The sequence below is a fragment of the Mytilus galloprovincialis genome, chromosome 10 (assembly GCF_965363235.1).
Source record: "Mytilus galloprovincialis chromosome 10, xbMytGall1.hap1.1, whole genome shotgun sequence".
Classification (NCBI taxonomy): domain Eukaryota; kingdom Metazoa; phylum Mollusca; class Bivalvia; order Mytilida; family Mytilidae; genus Mytilus; species Mytilus galloprovincialis.
The window spans coordinates 79,573,276-79,598,796 of NC_134847.1; the positions used below are offsets into that span (position 1 = coordinate 79,573,276).

Here is a 25,521-nt window from a genome sequence, read left to right on the forward strand (position 1 = left end):
AGATTACATTTTGGGTGTATTTTTAAAACAATATTGCCTGCTAATTATCGATCATTATCCAATGTGCAATCTCGTAATTTGGCATGGGGTGATCTACATTTATGTTAAATATTACAGGGCATTTATAACTTTTGAAGCTTAGTTATTTGCATAACAATTGAAAAGAAACCTGTTAATTGTATCATAATGCAATATAAGGAATTTAACTTATATTCAACGGGATAACATCTTTTTCCATAAGTGGGGAGAGTTGGCATTACTAAATTCATCCTGGTTAAAAATATATTTATCTAGATTTCACCGATTTTCATTAGGTGGGACCAGTTAGCAGGAGTAATATTAACGGAATTTAACTTATATACAACGGGATAACATCTTTTTACATGAGTGGGGCGAGTTGGCATTAGTAAATTCTTCCTGGTTAATAATATATTTATCTAGATATTATCGTTTTCTATTAGGTGGGGCAAGTTGGCAGGAGTAATATTAAGGGATATAACACATTTCACAAGTGGGGCGATTTGGTTATCCAGGTTGGGGCAGTTTTTTTTTTAAAGTGGGGCGAGTTAGTGAAAAAGTGGGGCTATTTGCTAATGGGGCGATTTGTCATGGATTCCCTTCAAATATATTCTAATGTGGTTTTTGGCTTCTTCGTGCATAAACAAGCTCATTGCCATTGTTGAATTAATTGTTTTCTTTAAAATAGTCGACAAAATTGCTCTTACAAAATTTCCATTTGGGAGCCTCGAGCTCGATGGGGGAAATACTCTGCAAATACTGACAGTTGGCAGGTATGGTCATAAAAAAAGTTGATGTGTTACTATGTACATTTACCATTATGTTACTTGATGTTCTTGCTATACACACAGTACAGAGACTAGTCAATCTTTGTGAACTATTTTTTATGGGAGTCATAGAATATGCGTATACAATCAATAATTAAAAATAGTCTATTTATATTGAAAAGGAAAAGTTCTTACATGTCTAAAGAAGAGGGACGAAAGACACCAAAGGGACAGTCAAACTCATAAATTTAAAGCAAACTGACAAGGCCATGGCTAAAAATGCATTTCATGGCGAGGCACAGAAAATATACTGTAAACAGTAGACTATAGATATAGGTGAACTAGGTACAAAAGAACTCTAAATCTTAAATTCTACAAACCACCTCTGTTCTATGGAAGATAATGATATAACTGGACTAGAAATACACACAACCTGTAATTAACTGCCTTTACAGCGCTTTCGCGCTTTGATTGATGAAGTTAAAGTCCAATAAACTTGAAACTTATTTCACATCTTCCCTATGATATATGATCTTTTAAGTTCTAATGCCAAATTAGAGTTTTGACTCTAATACCACAGTCCACTGAACCATAGATGTAATGCATCTATGAATGAACATAGAAAGTAAGTGTGAGTGGGGCATTCTTGTACTATGGACACATTATTATTTACAATATAGCTGCAGTAACCTTATTAAAAAGTATTATCTGGTGTAAAGTCAGATTTCACTTGATGTCTGTATTGAGTTTGGCATCATACTTTAAAAAAAAGGGTACTTCAGGAGTTGTGGTTTCACAATAGATTTAAAGTGAAAGTCATAGGAAGAGGGAAAAATGTTAATATGACATGAATATGAACTTGCTTTGCACTAGGGCCAATTACACTTGTAAATGATTTCCTGATGTTAAGATGATAAATTTTGCACAGTTTATGTTTGTGTTTTATGATTTGAACAGATATCATCTATATAATAGATTTGTGAACCAGAAATAGAATGATTTGTAAATTGATTATATCATACTGTTTTATGTTCAACATCAGCTGAAGACTAGATAGAGTAGGGAGATAATGTCAAAACATTTAATTGTGGGAACATCACACCTTAACATTGCACCTTAGTAAACACAGGGAATCAGTTCAGTTGTACATCACACTTATAACATTACACATTAATATGGACAGGGAATCAGTTCAATGGAGCATCACACCTGAACATTACACCTAAAAAATACAGGGAATCAATTTAATAGTACATCACACCTAAACATTACACCTAAACATTACACATTTGTATGGAGAGGGATCGTTCAATGGTTCATCTCACCTTAACATTACACAAAAGTGTTGTCACATAAGTATGGACAGGAAATCAATTCAATGGTTCATCACACCTAAACATTACACCTTAACATTACACATTACACTTAAACATTACAGGGTATCAATTTAATAATACACCACACCTAAACATTGCACATAAGTATGGACAGGAAATCAATTCAATGGTACATCACACATAAACATTACACATACATGTAAGTATGGACAGGGAATCAGTTCAATGGTACATCACACCTATAAACATTACACATCAGTATGGACAGGGAATCAGTTCAATGGTACATCACACATAAACATTACACATAAGTATGAACAGGGAATCAGTTCAATGGTACATCACACCTATAAACATTACACATAAGTATGGACAGGGAATCAGTTTAATGGTACATCACACCTATAAACATTACACATCAGTATGGACAGGGAATCAGTTCAATGGTACATCACACCTATAAACATTACACATCAGTATGGACAGGGAATCAGTTCAATGGTACGTCACACCTATAAACATTACACATAAGTATGGACAGGGAATCAGTTCAATGGTACATCACACCTAAACATTACACATCAGTATGGACAGGGAATCAGTTCAATGGTACATCACACATAAACATTACACATAAGTATGGACAGGGAATCAGTTCAATGGTACATCACACCTATAAACATTACACATAAGTATGGACAGGGAATCAGTTCAATGTTATATCACACCTATAAACATTACACATCAGTATGGACAGGGAATCAGTTCAATGGTTTATCACACCTATAAACATTACACATAAGTATGGACAGGGAATCAGTTCAATGGTACATCACACCTAAACATTACACATCAGTATGGACAGGGAGTCAGTTCAATGGTACATCACACCTAAACATTACACATCAGTATGGACAGGGAGTCAGTTCAATGGTACATCACACCTAAACATAACACATCAATATGGACAGGGAATCAGTTCAATGGTACATCACACCTAAACATTGCACATAAGTATGGTCAGTGGAATCAGTTCAATGTTGCATTCAACTCCCAAATGAGCAAGATCTGGGCCATTGACAGGCTATTAATTAGCACAAATTCACACTCCGTTTAACACATAACAATCAGGAATGGGACAAGAAGTTAAAAGACAAAACTGGTATCCATTAAGACATAAGACTGTGTACATATTACCAGTGCATAAAACAGAACTCTGTAAAGAATTGAAGGAAATTATATTGGCATTTGAATTTCCAAGGTACTCCACAGTTATAATTTTTTTATTAAAAGATATATGCTTATTCTTATTCATATTTCGCCTTCGGTCTCAAGTAATAAATTAGCTTAACTTCTCTATGAGGGGTGAAGCTTACATGTTATATCTCTGTTTAAAGAAACAAACTATAACTATAGCTGGCCAGTGACCTTGACCCTAGTATATAAGCACCTGTTCCATAATAACTTGTCATTATTTTTCTAGAGGGTGTAAAGTGAACACTTCACTTGAATTCTTTTTAGTTATTTTATTTTTATCTAAGATTTAGGGGAAAGTTACTAAAGTTACATTTAACTTGTCTACGATGTACGACAAGCTCTAATGTTATTTTGTTAATTAGAAATATTAATTCCTCAATTGTCTACGATGTATGACAAGTGTTGATGGAAATGAATTTAAAAATTTCTTGTCTACGATGTATGACAAGTGTCGATGGAAATTAATTAAAATTTTTATTGTCTACGATGTATGACAATTTTATATATTCATTAAGTTTTTGCCTTAGTACGATGTACAGCACATGTGTTACTTAAGTCATACTCCTGTTTGTTAAACAGGTAGATATTTAAAAGTATTTCTATTCACCTGAAGGTCGTGAGTACTCTTCAGAATTTACACGTGTTTTACCTGCACAGGTACACATTATTTTTTACAATGGCTGAATTTGATTTTGCAAATGTATTGCTTTTGCAAGATGTTTAGAATTATGTTTACACTTACAAAGGTGATGGCTATGATTTTCATCACCTCTGAGTTGTTTTACAAATTAAAGATGATAAATTTAATAGGAAAACAAGAGGTATTTTGAATAAATCCTCTTCTTAAACAGTTATAAAACCTAGTAGTTTTATAAAAGATCATAATGGCATTGCAATTGGAAATAATTGACAAAGCAACAGAACGAGTCAAAAGTAAGTTTTTAAAATCTAGTGCTACTTGTATAGCTTCAAAATCTCCTTGATTTGTGAATTATTCTCAAGATGGTGCTGTTGAGATTTAAGATAGGCATGTATACATATTGATGCATTGACTCATTATTATTAATGTAGTAAAGAACATGTATGAATCATGAGGTTTGAGACAGTTTCTCTGCCTTCAACTCAAGCAGAGTTTGTAGAGAAACCTGCTGCTTTATTCGAATTTGCCATTAGAGGCTTACTTTAATGAAGATTTAGTTCTAATTTTGATCTGAACTACTGTAATGATACTGTTCATGTACCTCCTTTTGGAGTTTGTGCCATGGCTGATGATAGTCCAGCCGGTGTCATATGGTATTTTGAACCCCATGGTAAAATGACCCCGGGGTCAAAATACCGCTATGGTAAATTGAACCCCCCCTGTATGAAAAATTGAACCCCCATGGTAAATTGAACCCCCCTGTTTTTTTCATTTTAGATGATTAATAAAACGTTTAACATTATATAAACCCAAATCAAATATTAAAAATCATTTATACAAGAAGGGGAGGTAAATTTTCAATGATTGGTTAAAAGAAAAATATTTGCTTGGTATAAGTGCTTTGAAATCTTAACCAACAAAATTTCATTAAAAAAACTTCTTAAAGCATTAAAACTAGACCATGTAGCTTGGACACTATAATTCTTTGAAATTTAAAATATTAATATAGAATGGTAGACTTTTAAGTTTTAATTCTCCATGGTAAAAAAGGGGGAGGGGGTCAAATTACCATGGCTCACTTGATTTTAAAAAGTAAAATTTTCAAAACATTTTTTCAAACTAATAAAATAAATACAAACTACTGATTGGAGTATAATTAATATGTTATGGAGTTACAGTAGCAAGATATTGTAACATGAAAAGTCTTTAGTTTAGATGTATAGTAGGGGGTTCAATATACCATGGTACAATAACATGGCTCAGTAAAATTTTCAAAATATCTTTTCCAGCATGTTAAATACAAACAAACTACTTATTGGAGTATTAAAACTATGTTAAGGAGTTAGAAAAACTTGGATTTTTGAAAATCAAGGTCTATATAAGGGGGTTCAATATACCGCAGGGGGTCAAAATACCATGGCTACGTAAAATTTTCAAAATATCTTTGCCAATTTGTTAAATACATACAAACTACTTATTGGAGTATTATAATTATGTTAAGGAGTTAGAATAGCTTGGGTTTTTGAAATTCAAGGTCTATAGTAGGGGGTTCAATTTACCGCAGGGGGGTCAAATTACCATGGCTAAGTAAAATTTTCAAAATATCTTTTCCAGCATGTTGAATACATACAAATTACAATTTGGAGTATTATTACTATGTTAAGCTTGATTTTTTGAAAATCAAGGTCTATAGAAGGGTTCAATATACTGCAGGGGGTCAAAATACCATGGCTAAGTAAAATTTTCAAAATATCTTTGCTAGTTTGTTAAATACACACAAACTACTTATTGAAGTATTATAATTATGTTAAGGAGTTAGAATAGCTTGGGTTTTTGAAATTCAAGGTCTATAGTAGGGGGTTCAATATACCATGGTAGGGGGGTCAAAATACCATGAAAATATTTTTTCTTCAAAATGTCTTTTCCAGCATGTTATATACATACAAACAACTTATTGAAGTATTATTACTATGTGAAGGAGTTAGAATAGCTTGAATTTTTGAAACTCAAGGTCTATGGTAGGGGGTTCAATATACTACAGGGGGCAAAATACCATGGCTAAGTAAAATTTTCAAAATATCTTTTCCAGCATGTTGAATACATACAAACTCCTTTTTTTTTTTTTTGAATATTTAACAAACTCCTTAACATAGTTATAATATTCAAACAAGTAGTTTGTATGTATTTAACATGCTGGAAAAGATATTTTGAAAAGAAAAAATAATTCCATGGTATATTGACCCCCTGAGGTTGTTGAACCCCTACCATAGACCCCAAAGTTCAAAACTTCTTGCTATTCTAACTCCTAAACATAATTATAATTCTCCACCCAGTAGTTTGTATGTATTTAACATACTGGAAAAGATATTTTGAAAATTTTACTTACCCATGGTATTTTGACCCCCCTGCGGTATATTGAACCCCCCCCCCCTACCATAGACTTTAAATTTCCAAAAATTCTTGCTATCCAAACTCCTTAACATAGTAATAATACTCCAAATAGTAGTTTGTATGTATTTAAAATTCTTGAAAAGATATTAGGAAAAAAATAAATTTCCATGGTATATTGAAGTTATGAACCCCTACTATAGACCTTAGATTTCAAAAATTCTAGCTATTTAAACTTCTCAACATAATTATAATACTTCAATAAGTAGTTTGTATATATTTAACAAACTGGAAAAGATATTTTGAAAATTTTACTTAGCCATGGTATTTTGACCCCCCCCCCCCCCTGCGGTATATTGAACCCCTACTGTAGACCTTAAATTTCAAAAATTCTAGCTATTCAAACTCCTTAACATAGTTATAATACTCCTACAAGTAGTTTGTATGTATTTAACATACTGGAAAAGATATTTTGAAAATTTTACTTTGCCATGGTAATTTGACCCCCCTGCAGTATATTGAACCCCCTACCATAGACCTTCAATTTCAAAAGTCTTGCAATTCTTACTCCTTAACATAGTAATTATACTCCAATAAGTAGTTTGTATGTATTTAAAATGCTGGAAAAGATGTAAGAAAAAAAATATAATTTCCATGGTATTTTGACCCCCCTGCAGTATATTGAACCCCCTACCATAGACCTTGACATTCAAAAATTCTAGCTATTCTAACTCCTTAACTTAGTAATAATACTTCAATAAGTAGTTTGTATGCATTTAACATCCTGGAAAAAATGTTTTGAAAAAAATAATTTCCATGGTATATTGACCCCCCTGCGGTATATTGAACCCCCTACTATAGACCTTAAATTTCAAAAATTCTAGCTATTCTAACTCCTTAACATAGTTATAATACTCCTACAAGTAGTTTGTATGTATTAAACATATTGGAAAAGATATTTTGAAAATTTTACTTTGCCATGGTATTTTGACCCCCCTGCGGTATATTGAACCCCTACTATAGACATTAGATTTCAAAAATTCTAGCTATTTAAACTCCTTAACATAATTATAATACTTCAATAAGTAGTTTGTATATATTTAACAAACTGGAAAAGATATTTTGAAAAATTTTCTTAGCCATGGTATTTTGACCCCCCTGCGGTGTATTGAACCCCTACTGTAGACCTTAAATTTCAAAAATTCTAGCTATTCAAACTCCTTAACATAGTTATAATACTCCAATAAGTAGTTTGTATGTATTTAACAAACTGGCAAAGATATTTTGAAAAATTTTACTTATAGCCATGGTATTTTGACCCCCCTGCGGTATATTGAACCCCCTACCATAGACCTTGAATTTCAAAAATTCAAGCTAATCTAACTCCTTAACATAGTAATAATACTCCAAATTGTAATTTGTATGTATTCAACATGCTGGAAAAGATATTTTGAAAATTTTACTTAGCCATGGTAATTTGGCCCCCTGCGGTAAATTGAACCCCCTACTATAGACCTTGAATTTCAAAAATCCAAGCTATTCTAACTCCTTAACATAGTTATAATACTCCAATAAGTAGTTTATTTGTATTTAGCATACTGGAAAAGATATTTTGCAAAATTTTAAATAGCCATGGTATTTTGACCCCCCTGCGGTATATTGAACCCCCTACTCATAACCTCTAATTAAAAAAAAAATAATAGCCAATAAATTGTTAATTTGATTATCTGCAATACTATTTCTCAAAAACAGGGGGGTTCAATATACCGCAGGGGGGTTCAAAATACCATATGTGAAAATTGACCCCGGGTTCAATTTTTAGGGGGTTCAAAATACCATATGACACCGGAACTGAATTTTGATACGTCTTTTGATCCTGCATTAAGGTTTTCAGAAGCCTTTAAGGCTTCTCTAAGTGAGATTAATGGTCCATTATCTCATCCTGTTTGTTGAACAGTTTAATCATGATTTTGCTTGGAAAATCCCAAAATTGTTTAAAAAGGCAGAAAACTGTGTCTAAGTTTTCTTCTGTACTTTCTGTGACTGTTAATAATACTACCATGTCAGTAAATATCAAATCAGGAAAATATCAAGTTCATAGAGGAGTAATACTATCACCCTGAGAACTGTGAGAATCCTAGTGTGTCTAGGATAAATAACAAGATTGAATTGGCACTGCCTAGACAGGCCCACTATGTGGTTTCAAAGATGCAGGAAACCCAGAGATACTTTATTAAGGGGTTGATCATCACCCCTATTGTTGAGGATTTTATTGTAAAATTCTATTTGTTTGTTTGACCATGGGTTTCTATTTAAACGCATAGGAGATGCTCAGATATATCTAGATGATAAAACTTATTTGTAATTCTGATGTGATAGTTGATATATAACGTTTTTAGTTATGATTGCATGAAGCAAACTTGGTGATTTTATAAAGATTTTAAAGCAAATCTAGATTCCTTGGAAGAGGTTCCAGGTCTAGCAATTATTTTACTCCCAGCTGTTATGGGAAAGGCAATATCAGTCTTTTAACTGTGGAGGCTCTGTTGGTGAACAGGGCGTATACTAGTAGGCAATTCCCTTCATTGAGAGGGAGAGGTTTCCCAAAAGGGAACAGAGAATCTCAAAGAGGTCACATTTCTCAACCAGTTGCTATATACAGTAGATAACTTAAATATTATGATTTGGAAAATGTTACTAATGATCTATTGATATTAGATTTAATAAGAAATGGTTATAAAATTATTTTTAATGATGTACCACATATTTGAATAAAATACATTTCACCTTTCATAAGGATGAAATAATTTCAGAAGTCCAAAAATTGATAGCTAAGGGAGCTATTTAAGAGGTTGATCGATCATTGGAAAATCAGTTTATTTCCTATATTTTCTTAGTTCCTAAGAAAGATAGGTCTTCAAGGCCTGTTTCCTATTTGAAAAATTCAAACAAACTTAGCTTGTGGCTAATCAGCATTTGGAGCAGGACCATTTATCTTTTATTTAGATGAAATTCTTAGGGATGATTATCTATATATATATATATATATATAGAGAGAGAGAGAGAGAGCTAACATCTATAGATCTCACAGATGCATATTTAAGTATCATTTATGATTATATTACAATTTCCTGATTCATGTGGAAAGGACATTGATATGATATTTATGTTGGATTGGCTTCTGCATCAAGAGTTTTTACTAAGGTTTTAAAACCTGTCTATGTATTTTTATGAAATAATGTCACTTGAAGTATATACATGCTATAGTTTATACATTGATGATTCTTTTATTATGGATCAGAATTTAGATGGTTGTATTGTGAATACAGAAGAAGTGGTGCAAATGCTTGATAAGCTGTGCTTCGGAATAAATTTTGAGAAGTTGGTACTCATTCCTTGGAAGCACATTGTTTTCCTTTGTCTCATTATTGATACTGAGCTATTTAAGTTTTTTCTGACAGATGAGAAATGGTAAAATTATCTCCCTTGGGAAATTCTTCTTAAATAGAATTGTGTAACTGTATTATAGATGATTTGCATCATATATTGGTCTTGTGGCACATGCTTTTAATGCAGTATCTGTGGGAATGTTGCAGAAACATGGCGAGAAATAATGTTGAAACACTGTATAGTTGTTACAGTGTTTATTATCATCAATTTATAGGTGAAATTTTTAACAATTTAAATCAAAAATTAAGAATTGATTTTTAGACCCATCCAAATAAGTTTTTGGATTGGACCAGATGCCTCATTAGAAGGATTTGGGATCCAAATTGGAAGAAAATTTTTCTGTTGGTAGATGGAGCTGCTTTAAGAACATGCGCTCATTTCATATAGATTTCTTAGAATTGTTGGCTATATTTTTCGTTTGGAGAGAAATTTTTAGTCACAGAGAGTTATACAATCAGAAAATACAATTTCAGTAGCATTTATTATGCAACAGGAGGTATAACCTCTTTGTCACTTTTAAAACATGCTTACTACAAATATTTCATTATTTGGGCTTGGTGTTCAAGAAAGAACATTTTTATCACAGCTCTTTATATTCCTGGTAAGAAAATTTTGATGCTTATCATATGTCTAAAAAATTTACAGATTCAACAGGATGGCAATTGAAAGAAGATATATTTGTTTTGTTGTTATCACGTTTCCATTTTCAAATCTGTAGATAATTGATTCGTTGTCTTTTGACCAACAAGCTCCTTTCAGAGATGTTTGTACTTTTCATGGTCAGATTTAAGACCTTATATTTTCCCCATCTTTTTCATTGTTGGGGATAATTATAAAGAAAATTATAAGTGATAAAGTTCAGAAGGCTCTTTTGATTATTCCTTTTGGTCTGCCCAAAGTTGGTTTTCTTTGCTAAGACCAATTTTAATTTATTTGACAGTTAAAAGTTCTGCTAAACATAAAAGTTAGTAACAATGTTACATACTGAAGAATGCCTTTCCGTCAGGAAGGGATTTGATTTAACTGTGTATTGTAAATAATATAAGTGAACCAACACCTGAAGGGTTGATTGTGCGGTAGGGTAAGAACGTGTGTATTATATTCAGAAATCACTTTAATATAAACAGGAGATTTCAGAATCATTTGTAAAATATTTTTACACTTTATCTTGGAGATCATGCATCTATGATCAAGCATTATCAATATTTTTCGAGAAATGTCATTATTTGGTGTGTTCAAAGAGAACCAATTCCTTATCACCATCTAAAAAGGATGTTATTGATTATTGAAATTTTTTGTAAAACACAAGCTTTTCATATTCAGCATGTTTAATGTGAATTTTACTTGTTTTATGTTGAAACAGACTTGATCCTTTAAGAAGTAGATGTTACTAAATTTGTTTGTTTACTACATGCATATTTGAAAGGTTGCTTAAGCCTGAATCTGCAATTGAAGAGTTAGATACTCTTTCACTGTGGAGATGAATTTAGTGCTATCTTTTTAAGTTCTTTATATTCATTAGAGGATTTAACATTGAAGACTGTCTTTTATACTTGCGTCTTTATTTGCCTTGACTACAACTGCCAAAGTACAATCTTTATCAGCTGTAGATTTACATTCTATGTTTTTCATTCAGAGACATGACACTTTATTTTTTCATATACGTGAGTTTTTGAAAAATACTAGATCTGTTAGTTAGTCTACCTAATGAGGTGATCAAGGGTTTTGATAAACCAAAACTTTGTGTTGTTAAGACAATGATTTATCATGTTTTGTGTACAAAATATGTGAGAGAATTCATCTAAGTCTTTTCGTAAAGTTTAGATAGTTAGAGAGAGTTCTAATTTTAGCCGAGGTTTTAAGGTTTACTCATTTAGAGGAACCTCTTCATAAGTGCATTTAGCTTCAGGATGTTCTATTAAAGACATTATGGCAACAGCTTAGTCTGGACATATGGTAAAACTTTTTATAAGTTCTATAAAAGGGAAAGTGAATAATATCAGTACTAAAACACTTTTCTTCAGTTGTAGTTACTGGATGATCTTATGTTTTCTATGCTTTATTAAATGTTGGCATTTATAAAAATTGTTTTTAGTTTGTGTCTACACTTTAAACAAGCTAATTTATTACTTGAGACCGAAGGCGAAATATGAATAAGAATGTTCCTTCATCCAAGCATATCTTGGATGTGCAGGATGAAGGTCATTCTTAGAATATGAGCCTGAGGCTCGAAAGTAATTAATTCCCACCCTAGGGATTATCAGTCAGACCCACCCTTTTTCCAATGGGTTTTATATTTGGTCGACACAAACTTGCTTTAAATTATGACAAGTTATTATGGAACAGGTGCTTATATACTAGGGTCAAGGTCACTGGCCAGCTATAGTTATAGTTTGTTTCTTTAAACAGAGATATAACATGTAAGCTTCACCCCTCATAGAGAAGTTAAGCTAATTTATTACTTTCGAGCCTCAGGCTCATATTCTAAGAATGACCTTCATCCTGCACATCCAAGATATGCTTGGATGAAGGAACATTTTGTCACGTTTTACTTGAAATTATCTGAGATAAAGTAGATTTCAGCAGTTTGGTAAGTGCTTTTCTAAAAGTAATTGATCAATAAAAAAGCACTTCAGGTGCATGTAGATGAATAAACTCTGGAAATATTTTAATAGAATGATTTTGAGGAACCATCAAGATTTAAGATGATATAAGAATGAGAGCACTGTAGCTTTCAAAGTGCAGTTCTAAAGAGAGAATCTTGTTAAATTGTTATAGATTTGTAAAAGAGAATCAATATGCAACATTGTTATAGTGGTTATACTCAAATATAATCAAGAATATGTACATTATCATTGAAATTCTATTCTAAATCTCTTATTCTTTTGATGTCCAATTGAAATATAATCGAATCTCAACCTATGAGATTATTTTGACTGTTGTTATTTAATTGTTGATGTAAGTCTGTCTAGCTATAACTAACATCAAACCAATACTTCAGATGGATTGTATACTCAAACAACATCAATTATACAACCTTGGTTTATTACACCTTGATTGCATGTAAAACAATCAAAGATCTAAGCATTTCACAAGAACTTAAGAATTCTGACACCAAGTATAATAAATCAAGAGACTTATATCTAATGTGTCTATACCCTTACATAACCAGAGGTAATATGGTCTTTACAACAAAGTTAATAATCTTGTGTATTGCAAGTCTACCTATCTGTGTATTGCATTTGTTGGTTAAGCCAGGTGTTCACTTGACATTGGGGTGCTTTATTGATTTCTAATATGAGAGGATAATTAACATACTTTATGTTTGAAGTGTTTGTTTGTCAATAATATGACTCATTTCCACTAGTGATTATCAAATTAGAATGTATCAAATAAAAGGTATACATTTACATCTGTTCAATTATTGACTTATGTATATGTGTAGAATTTTTCCTTTTTTTGACTTAAGAAATCATGTTCTTAATAAAATAATAGCAGTATTTATTTGTTTTTCAAATCTTTATATAAGGCACGTCCTATTACAGTCCACTTTTTATAGGACCGCAAAAAATTTTGCTGCTGTCTTGGCGAAGCAAGTATTTGACCTTGACCTCATTTTCACAGTTCATTGCTCTGTGTTAAGTTTTTTTGGTTTGGTCTTTTTTCTTAAACTGTAAGCAGCAGGTCAACTATATTTGTTGTTTGGAAGGATTGTAAGCTATACATGTATGCCTGACATGGTCCATCTGACCTTGACTTCATTTTCATGTTTCATTGTTAAATTTTTAGTTTTCTTGGTTAATATAAAAAAAAAGATTGATTGATTGATTGTTGGTTGCTTAATGTCCAGTGGCAAATATTTCATGCAAGGGATGAATATAAAAAAAAAAAGATGTGGTATGATTGTCAATGAGACAACTTCCACAAGAGACCAAAATAACACAGAAATTAACAACTATAGGTCACCGTACGACCTTCAACAATGAACAAAGCTCATACGGCATAGTCAGTCTGTTTCTTAGAAACTATAAGCAATAGGTTCGACTATTTTGTGTATTGAATGATTATAATTCTAAGGTGTACATATATTTCTTGTTTGGTTTATATGACCTTGACCTAATTTTCTTGGATCATGTTAAGCTTATGTCATAGTTGAATTTGAAGTATTAAAGAGTATCAACATATAATATCAATGGAGAGACATTTCAGCCTGTGCACTCTTGTTTAATTTGTTACATGTATTTTTTACATTCATTATATACATGAGTGTATCTACATTTCAAGAATTTTTACAAATCAAGAATGAAATAGTGTCACGATATTCCAGACCTTTACCAACTCATAACCAATATTATTATTTATATGCAATAAAATTCTCATATTCTTTTATATAATTTATGACATAATACAGTTAACTACAGTTTACATTAAAAAAATGTTTATTATGAATGATATTCCCTCCCTTTAAAAAGAAGTTGAAACTGCTTGTAAATGATTCTAAAACACTTCTTGAGTGTTAAAATAAGACAAAATCACAAAAAATGTTAAATGTAGAAACTTGTGTATGTATTAACAGGAAGTTAGAACAGCACATGACAATGAAAACAGTACTGAGAGTATGCAGAAAATCCATACTTAATAAATACCACTTGAAGACGACATTGAAAATAAAAAAAGCTTCATTCTTTCAAATCAATGTTTAATAGAACTGATGAAGACAATATTGAAAGATTTTACTACAGTGTTAAATTCAAGTTTCAATTTCAAAGCCTTATAAGTTAACAGGAAAGGTTTGTATTGTAAAAGTAGATCAAATTGATAGATTATTCTTTAAATTTGAAAATTTTATTTAAGGTGGTACCCAACACATTGACAAACATTAATTTGGCTAGTTTAATTTTCATAAAATTTTGACAAAATATTAACTTTGACCCTTTGAAAAAAATATAAAAATATAAAAAAATTTGAACCAATCACTTTCTCGGAAAAAATGTTTGGATACATAGCAGTTTGACAAACACTCATTTGATCATTGAGAAGCTTAATATTTCCTTAACAATAATTAAAACGTTTAGATGATTTAACAGAGTTATCCTGTAGTATTAGGTACCACCTTAAGTTCCTGCACTCTCAACATTAACATCATGCATGACTGGTTATTTGTTATTACAGACACAGCTACTGGAAAGCCAAAGGTCAGGGCAGAGGCAGTGTCCAGTACAAGTATACGAGTGTACTGGTCTAGACCTGACTTCATCAAGAAATGTTCCATTTTGGCGTACTCTGTCACAGTGAAGGTGTCTAACACTGGAAGTTAGTATATTTACTGTTTTACCTCTCTCTGACCGTCCATTGGCCCATAAACATTTTTAGTCGAGTCCTTCTCAGGAACTACATCATAAGGATTTCTGAAATTTGGTTTCAAGGTTTATATAAATTAGCCATACCATGTGATGCGTTTTCAGATTCATCACTCATGAAATGTCTGTTACCAATCACATCATTTTACACATGACATCCAAGTAGTTAAAAACCCATGTTTATACATTGTGACTTGTATATTCCTAATGCATATTTGGGCCAGGTATCATCAGTGAGCAGGAGATTGCTGTTTCACTTGTTTGCGAATGATGAAGGGATTGATCAACAGAAAGACACACCATATGGAGTTCGATAACAGATATACTGTAAAAAAATAATTCTACAAAGATTTGCATCCTATGTTACAGATCCCTTTAGATGGGATATTACATGTAATTTCTTGTGCTAGTAAAATATTCGGGTATATAGTATCAAATGACAGCTCAAGGACTCAGGATCAAGGTAGAAACCTTTTTGAATAAAGGTTCTTTGAAATAAAGGTTCAGCTCAGGGCTTCCTCAAAATATTTGAGCCAGCTAGACATTTTTGTCTTTTAATCCCTTTAGACTTAGTAACAAAAGGCAACAATCAGTTGGGCATCAAATAAATTATGATTGACACAAAAAACAGTATTTGACTTGATTTTTAATATGAATTCAATATTCTGGAGCTAACTGTTAATTTGACTGTGCACGTACATTGCTAAACATACAAATGAACTAAAATATAAAGAAGGTGCCCAAGAATGACAAAGGATAGAGGTTCCTGACTGGGAGACAGGTGCAAAATTGCTGCATGATTGAACATGTTTTGTGAGATCTCAACCCTTCCCCTTTACCTTTTGTCGATGCCATCAAACAAAATCATACTTACAGTAAAACCAAGTAAAACACACAGTAACATATTTATTATTTTTCAGGTGTTGTAGAAACACAAGTGATGTTGGCAACAGATTCAATGAAGACATTCACAGGTCTGGTACCTTATACTAATTATACAGTATTTGTGATAGGCTTTGCAGATAAGTGTGGGGCAGGGGATCAGTCTGATCCAGTCACAGTGGCAACACTAGATGATGGTAAGCATTTACTCATTAATTTACAGAAGAACGAATGTATATAAACCAGTTAGCAACCCTCTCATTTCAGAGTAGGGGTATTAAAATAAGATTCATAGAAAAGTTTCTGTAACCATGACTTCATTTTTTTGCGACCGCAAAAAAAGATAGCAAAAAAATTTTGAGGTCTTATATTGGTATCAGGTCATCGTCTTCTGAAGACAGTTGGTTTCCTTACAATAAATTAAATTTAGTTTAAGTAAAAAGAAATCCATGAAATTTAAACACAAGGTTTATAACCACATTACGAAGGTCGGGATTGATTTTTTGGGGGTAAGAAATTAGGGGCCAAAAAAAAAGGCCCAAATAAGCATTTTTGTAGTTTCTAGACAATAATTTATGTTTGAGTGTATGAATCTCTGAATTATACCAAGGAGGGATTCAAAAAAGTTTAGGGGGGGGGGGGGGGGGTGTTCCAATTTTTTTTAAGGGGTTCATTTTGAGCTCACCTGGCCTAAAAGGCCAAGTGAGCTTTTCTCAGCACTTGGCGTCCGTCATCCGTCGTCGTCCTCCATTGTCGTTAACTTTTACAAAAATCTTCTGAAACTACTCTGCCAAATTTAACCAAACTTGGCCACAATCAACATTGGGGTATCTAGTTTAAAAAATATGTCCGATGACCCGGACAACCAACCAAGATGGCTGCCATGGCTAAAAATAGAACATGGGGGTAAAATGTAGATTTTGGCTTATATTTCTGAAACCGAAGCATTTAGAGCAAATCTGTCAAAGGGTTAAATTGTTTATCAAGTTAAGATCTATCTGCCCTGAAATTTTCAGACGAATCAGACAACCAACCGGTTGTTGGGTTGCTGCCCCTGAATTGGCAATTTTAAGGAAATTTTGCCGTTTTTGGGTATTATCTTGAATATTATTATAGATAGAGATAAACTGTTAACAGCAATATATATAATGTTCAACAAAGTAAGATCTACAAATAAGTCAGCATGACCAAAAATGGTCAGTTGACCCATTAAGGAGTTATTGCCCTTTATAGTCATTTTTTTACCAATTTTTTGTAATCTTTCACAGACTAATAATTGGCAACTAAAGGGCCAAGTTCATTATAGATAAAGATAATTGTAAGCAGCAAGAATGTTCAGTAAAGAAATATCTACAAACACATCACCATCACCAAAACACAATTTTGTCATTAATCCATCTGTGTCTTTTGTTTAATATGCACATAGACCAAGGTGAGCGACACAGGCTCTTAACAGGCTCTTAAGAGCCTCTAGTTTTTTTCTTCCAAATTTTTCAAATTTTTTAAAAGTTTTAAGAAGAAAAAAGAAATGTTCAATTGCACAGTACTGCACAATAAATTTGAATGATCTTTGACCACATTTATTTTGTGTTTGAAACCTATATTATGTCAAATATTTAATTTCAATCCAAATTCAGACCATATCATCAAGCTTGAATATTGTGTCCAAATTTGCCCCAACTGTTCAGGGTTCAACCTCTGTGGTTGAATCAAGCTGTGCTCATTGAAGTATTTTAATTTCTGCTGTCTAAGCCTTAAATGAAAAGGTAGTGCTATTTTAGTCTGTTTAAAACACACTAATATAGCGCTAACTTATCATTTAAATACCTTTTTGAACCCTGTAATATAACAATATAAACTTATATATATGTATCTATTTTACAGCGGAACTAGTTCAGAATGATGACAGAATATTTAATTCTCTTGGTAGTACAGACAAGCGTTTGAACTCTCTACTAGCAAACAGTATCCAGGTTTCCAGAAACAGATTAGAAGATGATAGAATTTCTCAGCTAAAGTTTTCTGTAGATAGTTTAACAACCCAGGTATAATCTGAAGATAATGAGGATAGCCTTACATCACTTTTATGACAGATATTAAGTCAAATTTTAACAGGTTTCGACATCTTGGCATTTTATTGCAGTTTTAAAGGTTAGATTTAAATAAAACTTGATATATTTTTGGGAGGTTTTAAAGTTATTTTCATTTTACAGCGTCTGAATTTATCAATTTTATTGCAATTCCTTCTGTCTGATTTTGAATACTTGAGTAGTGCCTGGCAGAGTATAAGATAACTCTATTGTATGTCAAATGCATTTCAGATATATGTTTTATTGTATAATCTCAAAATAACACTGAAAGTGATTACTTGGCTGCAGTGAAATATTCTGTATGTGCATGTGTTGTGTGTCACAGTCATGAAAGATTTCAGAAAATTAAGTTTTGAGGGGTATTTAAGTAGCTAAGATCTTTATTATTCCATTTCAATAAATCTTGTTATTTTAAACACTAGCTCCATTGTCTGTCTATCTCTTCAGTTCTAAAATCTTATTTGAAAGTTATGTTAGACAACCCTTTTAATTTACAAACATTTAATCAACTGAAGTTTTAGAAAAATATCCCTTACCAAAAAGTGCTAACATGTTGCACATAAGTTGCACATAAGATGCTCACGTTAGAAACTAACATGATTGCACACGAGTTTTTTAACATGCAAATTAGGTGAGCATTTTGTGAGCAAAAAAATTGCACATATGAAACTAACCTAATTTGCATGTTAAAAACCTCACGTGCAACTGCTCATATGAGCTTTTGTTTCACATGTGCATTTTATTAGATTGCTCATATGAGCAGTTGCTCACATGTTGCACACGTGAATATTATAGTTGACCAAAACAAAATGGCTGCTTTAAAAAAGGAATATTTTTCAAATTTAAATGAAAATCTTAAATAATTCAGTTGAAAATAAAATAACTGATACATATTGTTAAAAGAGTTATTCTTTAATTATTGTCAGTTAAGGTGGTACCCAACACTTTCACTAAATTTAATTTGGCTCGTTTAATTTTCATAAAATTTTGTCAAATAAAATTGAGAATGGAAATGGGGAATGTGTCAAAGAGACAACAACCCGCCCAAATAAAAAACAAAGCAGAGGGTCACCAACAGGTCTTCAATGTAGCGAGAAATTCCCGCACCCGGAGGCGTCCTTCAGCTGGCCCCTAAACAAATATATACTAGTCCAGTGGTAATGAACGCCATACTAATTTCCAAATTGTACACAAGAAACTAAAATTAAAATAATACAAGACTAACAAAGGCCAGAGGCTCCTGACTTGGGACAGGCGCAAAAATGCGGCGGGGTTAAACATGTTTGTGAGATCTCAACCCTCCCCCTATACCTCTAACCAATGTAGTAAAGTAAACGCATAACAATACGCACATTAAAATTCAGTTCAAGAGAAATCCGAGTCTGATGTCAGAAGATGTAACCAAAGAAAATAAACAAAATGACAATAATACATAAATAACAACAGACTACTAGCAGTTAACTGATATGCCAGCTCCAGACTTCAACTAAGCTGACTGAAAGATTATGATTTCATCATATGAACATCAGGCACAATCCTTCCCGTTAGGGGTTTAGTATTATACCATCATAACATATATGAGAAGAACATAACCCGTGTCATGCCAACAACTGTTTTTAGAATAAATGTGTTTAGTTCCGATGCAAAGACCTTATCAGTGACTCAATATTAACGCCAAAATATGCAATCTTTAATGACTTGACAACAGTATCGTAATTATATCCCTTCTTAATAAGTCTATTCAAAGGTTTTGTAAGTTTGTATGTACTTTGACCCTTTAACAAAAATATAAAAAATTCAAAAATTTGAACCAACCGTTTTGTCAGAAAAATTACACTGGTTATATAGCAGTTTGACAAAAACCAATTTTTATCATTGAGAAGCTAAATATTCCTTTTACAACACAACGTAATTAAAACGTTTAGATGACTTTACAGAGTTATCTCCCTGTTGTGTTAGGTACCACCTTAATTATGATTTTCATATCATTTTTTTTATTTTTTTATTTAAACAATAATCATGATCATGACTAAAAACATAACATTACATTATAAAACTAATAGAGGGACTTGCAAGTTTAGTACACAATGAATGTCTTTGATTAATAAGTACTGTATTTCAAAAAGTTTAAAGAGGAAAAATCTTTATACATGTAGTACTTATTTTGAAGCAACCTGTATATATATTCCCATAAAGGACTTACAATTGTAATATATTTCAAAATCTGACACAAAAATGAAAATAATGAAATAGAAATGATAACTTACAAATAATTAACCACAGCCACACTGGTTTTATCAGATTTCAACAATGCCTTTCTTCAAATAGCACAATATAGGACTTAACACTTTCCATATCCATCTACCTCCATTTATTGCATGCTTTTCATGAATTTGAATTTACAGGAAGTACATGACTGGGCATGTCATTTTGAAAAAGCTCATATGAGCAATGATGTAGGTTAGTTTTGAATGGTTAGAAGAATGGAAAAACTTTTCAAAGTACAAAACTAACATGGATGATAAAAGCTCACCTGAGGTTTGAATTGCACATGTGAGCATTATGTTAGATTTTTGTGGGCACATATGAACTACCAAACTGCACATATGAGCAACCTGATTTGCATACAATTCTTACTTGCATCTCATGTGCTTCACATGTGAAACTTATGTGCTTTTGTTAGCAATTTCTGTACGGGCTACTATTCAAATACAGCACTTAAATTTCTCATAGTATCCTTATTTCCAGAGAGACCTTTTGGTCATATCAATAGACTTTTGAAATTGATTCAAAGATATAGCTTCTTACTCAGTAATACTGTAAGAAGCTCGACAAAAAAGAAACGTTATGGAAAATGGATATTTATTTCAAAGAAATTAAGGGGAATACTTGAGTACCTTTACCATGCATATATCTTTTGTATACCATTCCATTGTGTAATTTCAGAATACTGATTTAAGGTCCAAAGTACAACATTTGGAAGATACATGTGTATGTTACCCACAATGCACTATTGGCAGCAGAACATATGATGAAAGTCAAACTTGGGAAGAAGGTCGTTGTAACATTTGTACTTGTAGAGTAAGTATATAATTTACTAATCATTTTTGGAAAGATATAAAAAACTAAGCAACATGAACTATTGCATATCGTTTTCTATAAAGACAATATTTATTGTGCCTAGTTTAGGGTGATGCATGATATTATAAATCTCTAAAATTTATTTATATACATATTAGAATCTGCTGTCTTTATCTCAGAAACTAAATATTTTTAAGAATGTAGTTTGTGAGTTGCTTTTCAGTAAATTCTAACTATTTTAAATAACTTGAATTGTTCAGGATTTCTCTGTTTTCAAGATATTCTTTTTACTCCAAAATTGGTGTTCGGTACAAATATCCTTTTAAATTCTCACTGATATTTCATGATTTTCAGGATCTGCATATTATTTTTGAAAATTCTAAACAACTTTCTTCTTTTAGTCACAGAATGTATTACTGTCTTGGGAAAATTAAAGCATTGAACAAATTATGTTTTTTTATAATGTTAAGAAAATAATGATTGCCAATGCAGTAAGTTTTCTTTATATTGACAGAGAGGCAGACCACAATGTAGGACAAGATCTAATGTCTCAAACTGTATCTGTAAGTAGTCACATTTTAAAACAAAAGTACAAAATATTACGGAGATCTGAAATGCAGATAACTAACCAATATAAACCAAGAAAGACGAAGGGATGAAAAAGTGAAAAACTATGTTTTATACTTAGTTTAAACTTTATTTCTCATCTATTTCCCTTATCTTATGATTTATCTCCCTTTATCTGCCTTAATAAAAAATATAAAAACAGTGACTGCGACAGGGATCAGTTTAGAGTACCTGTGTTCATTTTTTCTTTTTGAAATACTTGTGTTGTTCAATCTTAATTTTTGTGTATTGTTTTATGTACTTGTTTTTTCTGTTAATCTATTTTCTTTAATCATGTTGTCATTTGTCATTCTACTGATAGTTTGTATGTCCATTATATTCACACAACTATTAATAAATTGTTGTCTTTGTAGCCCCTTGTAGCAGTGCCCCCTGTAAGAACAATGGCTACTGTCGAGAAACTGCATACAACAGTTACCAATGTATATGCATCACCCCATGGGATGGCCCCACATGTGAAGTCAGAATTAACCCCTGTGTGTTACCTCCTGATATAGGGGATTGTAACCAGACAGTACAGAGATACTACTATGACAGATTTGAGGAGATATGTTTGCCTTTCAATTTTACAGGTATGTTAGTTCATAAATTTAAATCTTTTTCTGTCTCCAAAACTTTGACAGGACGATTTATCTTTTTTTGAACCAAAGCAGTCAGTAAAATTGTTTATATTCTGGTAGTACATGTACTGCAATAAATGAACCATAAGTAACTAATTGAAAATCACTAAAATGTTATGTTGACAGTTGATTTAAATTTGCACTTTTTCTACTTCTTTGTTCCATTCTCAATGAAAATTTAGAATAAAATGTTTGTATATGGTGAGACATTTATATTTCCAGGTTGTGGAGGGAATGCCAATAACTTTTTAACCCTATCAGCATGTCAAGATCTAGCCATGAGAGGAGCATGTTGTTACCGAAGGTTTAAATCTACCCTTCAATCGGTCATCAGTAGTGACCAGAAAGAGGACAAAAGATGTGAAGTAATAATACTTTATAACTATTGTTATCAACAACGTACAGCATACATACACAACCACTTACATAAGCATTATAGTGTGAACTATATACTAAAGGCTCATACTGAGGTTTTATATCCCTAGAAAAAAGAACTTTTAACATATATATAATATTAAACAATTAAGGCTATAAAACCCCCTATTTTGATATTAACAACAATTTCTATGATAATCTAATTAGGGTAACAGTTCTTAGGGCCATATATTCACATCATGGTTAAAGCAATATTACTTCACTAAGGACCATCCTTTCACACTAGGTTATAAATCCAATAAAGTGATGTAGCGTATAAGAATCAATCATAGGAACACTTTTCTTCTTACTTGAACCTGAAAACAAAGAAATGTTTAAATGTGCCTAAGGATGCTTGATATTTAAAAGTTTTATATTTTCATAACTTTTTAAAAATTGTTGCCTTGCTATGTATAGTCTACACAAGAACAAAGGAGTAGGTTCATGATTATACTGGTTCATAGATTCTAATGATTTTTAAATCAGGTTAAAAAGCTATAAATTTCCCTTTAATAGAAATAGTTGTGAAATTACTATCGATACAAAATAATTTCTTTTTGGCACATCAAATTATTAATAACGAAATAATGACCTCTCAATTATGCATAATTTATGTTGTAATTTCAGTTTTGGTCCAAATTCACCAAAATTTATCTAAATTTTTAGCATAAATTATTGAAGCTGCAACTCCTGACCCAGAAAATGTTTGTGTCAGGGATACACTATATGGATTAGTACTCTTTTGTATTCAGAACATTTTTGATTGTATAAACTTTTTGATTGTTTTTTCTCTAAGCTTTTATGTCCGAAAAAAGGCATAACGTAATCGTATTTTTACAATATATTCAAAATGTGCTGGCTTTAGAGCCTATAATGAACTCCAATGAGGGATTGTGTTTTACAGAGCAATTAGGCTTTTGAAAAAGATCAATTTAAGGAACAAACTGGGGTGTTTTCGATGTTTAATGATAAATTTGAGATTCACATATCTGGCCACAAATGAACTTTGTCCTTTTGCAAGCTTTTTTGTTTTGAAAATCAGACTAATACACCTTTCTAAAAACTTTTGAGTTTTTTATTAATTCTGTTATGTTTTCCATACAGTTAAAATTGAGAAAGGAAATGAGGAATGTGTTAAATGTTTAATGTAAGAAACCCTTAGTGCAGATTTTTTCCTCTAATCTTGTTAACATTATTTTACTTATTTTGGAATGCAATCCATTTTGAACTTCAGAAAAATGATTGTAAGTACTTTTAAGATTTTTATAAATATCTTTTATATCTTATTAAGCTCAAGCAGCTGACATTGCGATGAATAATTCAAAGTCAGTTTACAATGTTTGTTAATCAAGTGACATAAATGGGAGACAAATTATTACAATTCAGGAATTCTTGTGTCATATAACACTGTATGATATATATATAATCAAATTTATATTATTGCAATATATATCCAGTTACAATTTTCTCACCAGCGAAACATCACAAAAATAGTGAATTTATAGAATACAAATGAGTAAAAAGTATCTGATGAATTCTGTGTATGAAAAACCTAACAAGATGTATAAATTTTGACGACTTCAATATTTTTACTTTTGATAAAAGATTCAAGTTACTTAAGTTTTGGATTTATCAGAAAAGATTTAGAAACATGTGTCTCACTTAGTGAATAAAACATAGAAAATAAAAAAAAATTAAGAAATATATATCTCTGATGATTAGCAACTATATATATACATGAATTATAATTCCATATAATTTTTCCAGGTATTAAATCTAGGAGAATGTAAAGGTGTCCATAGGAAAACATTCAGTGGTTATACAACAGAAGTCATAGGATTCTTCCCTGGATTGTCATGTAATGATGCAGGATGTACAGCTCCCCCTAGTGGTTGTTCCTATGGTAACAGGGTATATAAACCAGGGGAGGTTAGACAGTCATGTCAACAGAGATGTACATGTGAAGTGGACAATCTATGGATATGCAGGTTATTTGTCTTACTGTTTCATAACTTTCTCTACATGTATACCTATAATCTTTCATCCATCGTTCAAATGTATGGTGTCCATAATTTTGACGTGGAGGAAGTTTTCAAGCTATCTTTCAAACTGTTTCACAACTTCCCCTAAGTGTATAATTATCTGTTTATATAGAAATAAATAAGGAATATGGTATGGTTGCCGATGAGACAATTATCCACCAAAGTTAAAATAAAGTGTATGTAAGCAATTATAGGCAACCATACAGGCTTCAGCAACTGAGAATCCCACAACGTATGGTCGGCTATAAAAGCCTCCAACATGAAAATATGAAACAATTCAGTTGAGAAAACTAGCAGCCTAATTTATAACAAAACAGTTTACAAATATAAAATATGACAAACATGAACCAACCGACACAACCACTGAACTACAGGCAGCTCTTGACTTGGGACGGGCACATAATGAATGTGTCCATAGTTTGTTTTATTTTAATGTAGAAATTTTCAAGGTTTAAATATAAATTTTGGATTTAGCTCTGTGTGCCAACACATCATTTGAAAATATAAGACATTTTATAGCATTATATAAAGCATTGCTACTTTTACAT

The 25,521-nt window shown here is 31.8% G+C and overlaps 1 protein-coding gene across 3 annotated transcripts in view; it reads left to right on the plus strand.

The window, feature by feature from the left end:
- LOC143048505 (uncharacterized) overlaps nucleotides 1–25,521 on the plus strand; it is a 155,583-nt gene that overhangs the window by 33,291 nt on the left and 96,771 nt on the right. For all 3 annotated transcript variants that reach the window (XM_076222195.1, XM_076222197.1, XM_076222196.1), the window contains exons 4-11: nucleotides 15,030–15,170; nucleotides 16,138–16,296; nucleotides 17,984–18,144; nucleotides 21,136–21,270; nucleotides 21,785–21,833; nucleotides 22,251–22,469; nucleotides 22,740–22,882; nucleotides 24,699–24,919. In XM_076222195.1, the coding sequence (XP_076078310.1) occupies nucleotides 15,030–15,170; nucleotides 16,138–16,296; nucleotides 17,984–18,144; nucleotides 21,136–21,270; nucleotides 21,785–21,833; nucleotides 22,251–22,469; nucleotides 22,740–22,882; nucleotides 24,699–24,919 (1,228 nt within the window). The remainder of the gene's footprint in view (nucleotides 1–15,029; nucleotides 15,171–16,137; nucleotides 16,297–17,983; nucleotides 18,145–21,135; nucleotides 21,271–21,784; nucleotides 21,834–22,250; nucleotides 22,470–22,739; nucleotides 22,883–24,698; nucleotides 24,920–25,521) is intronic.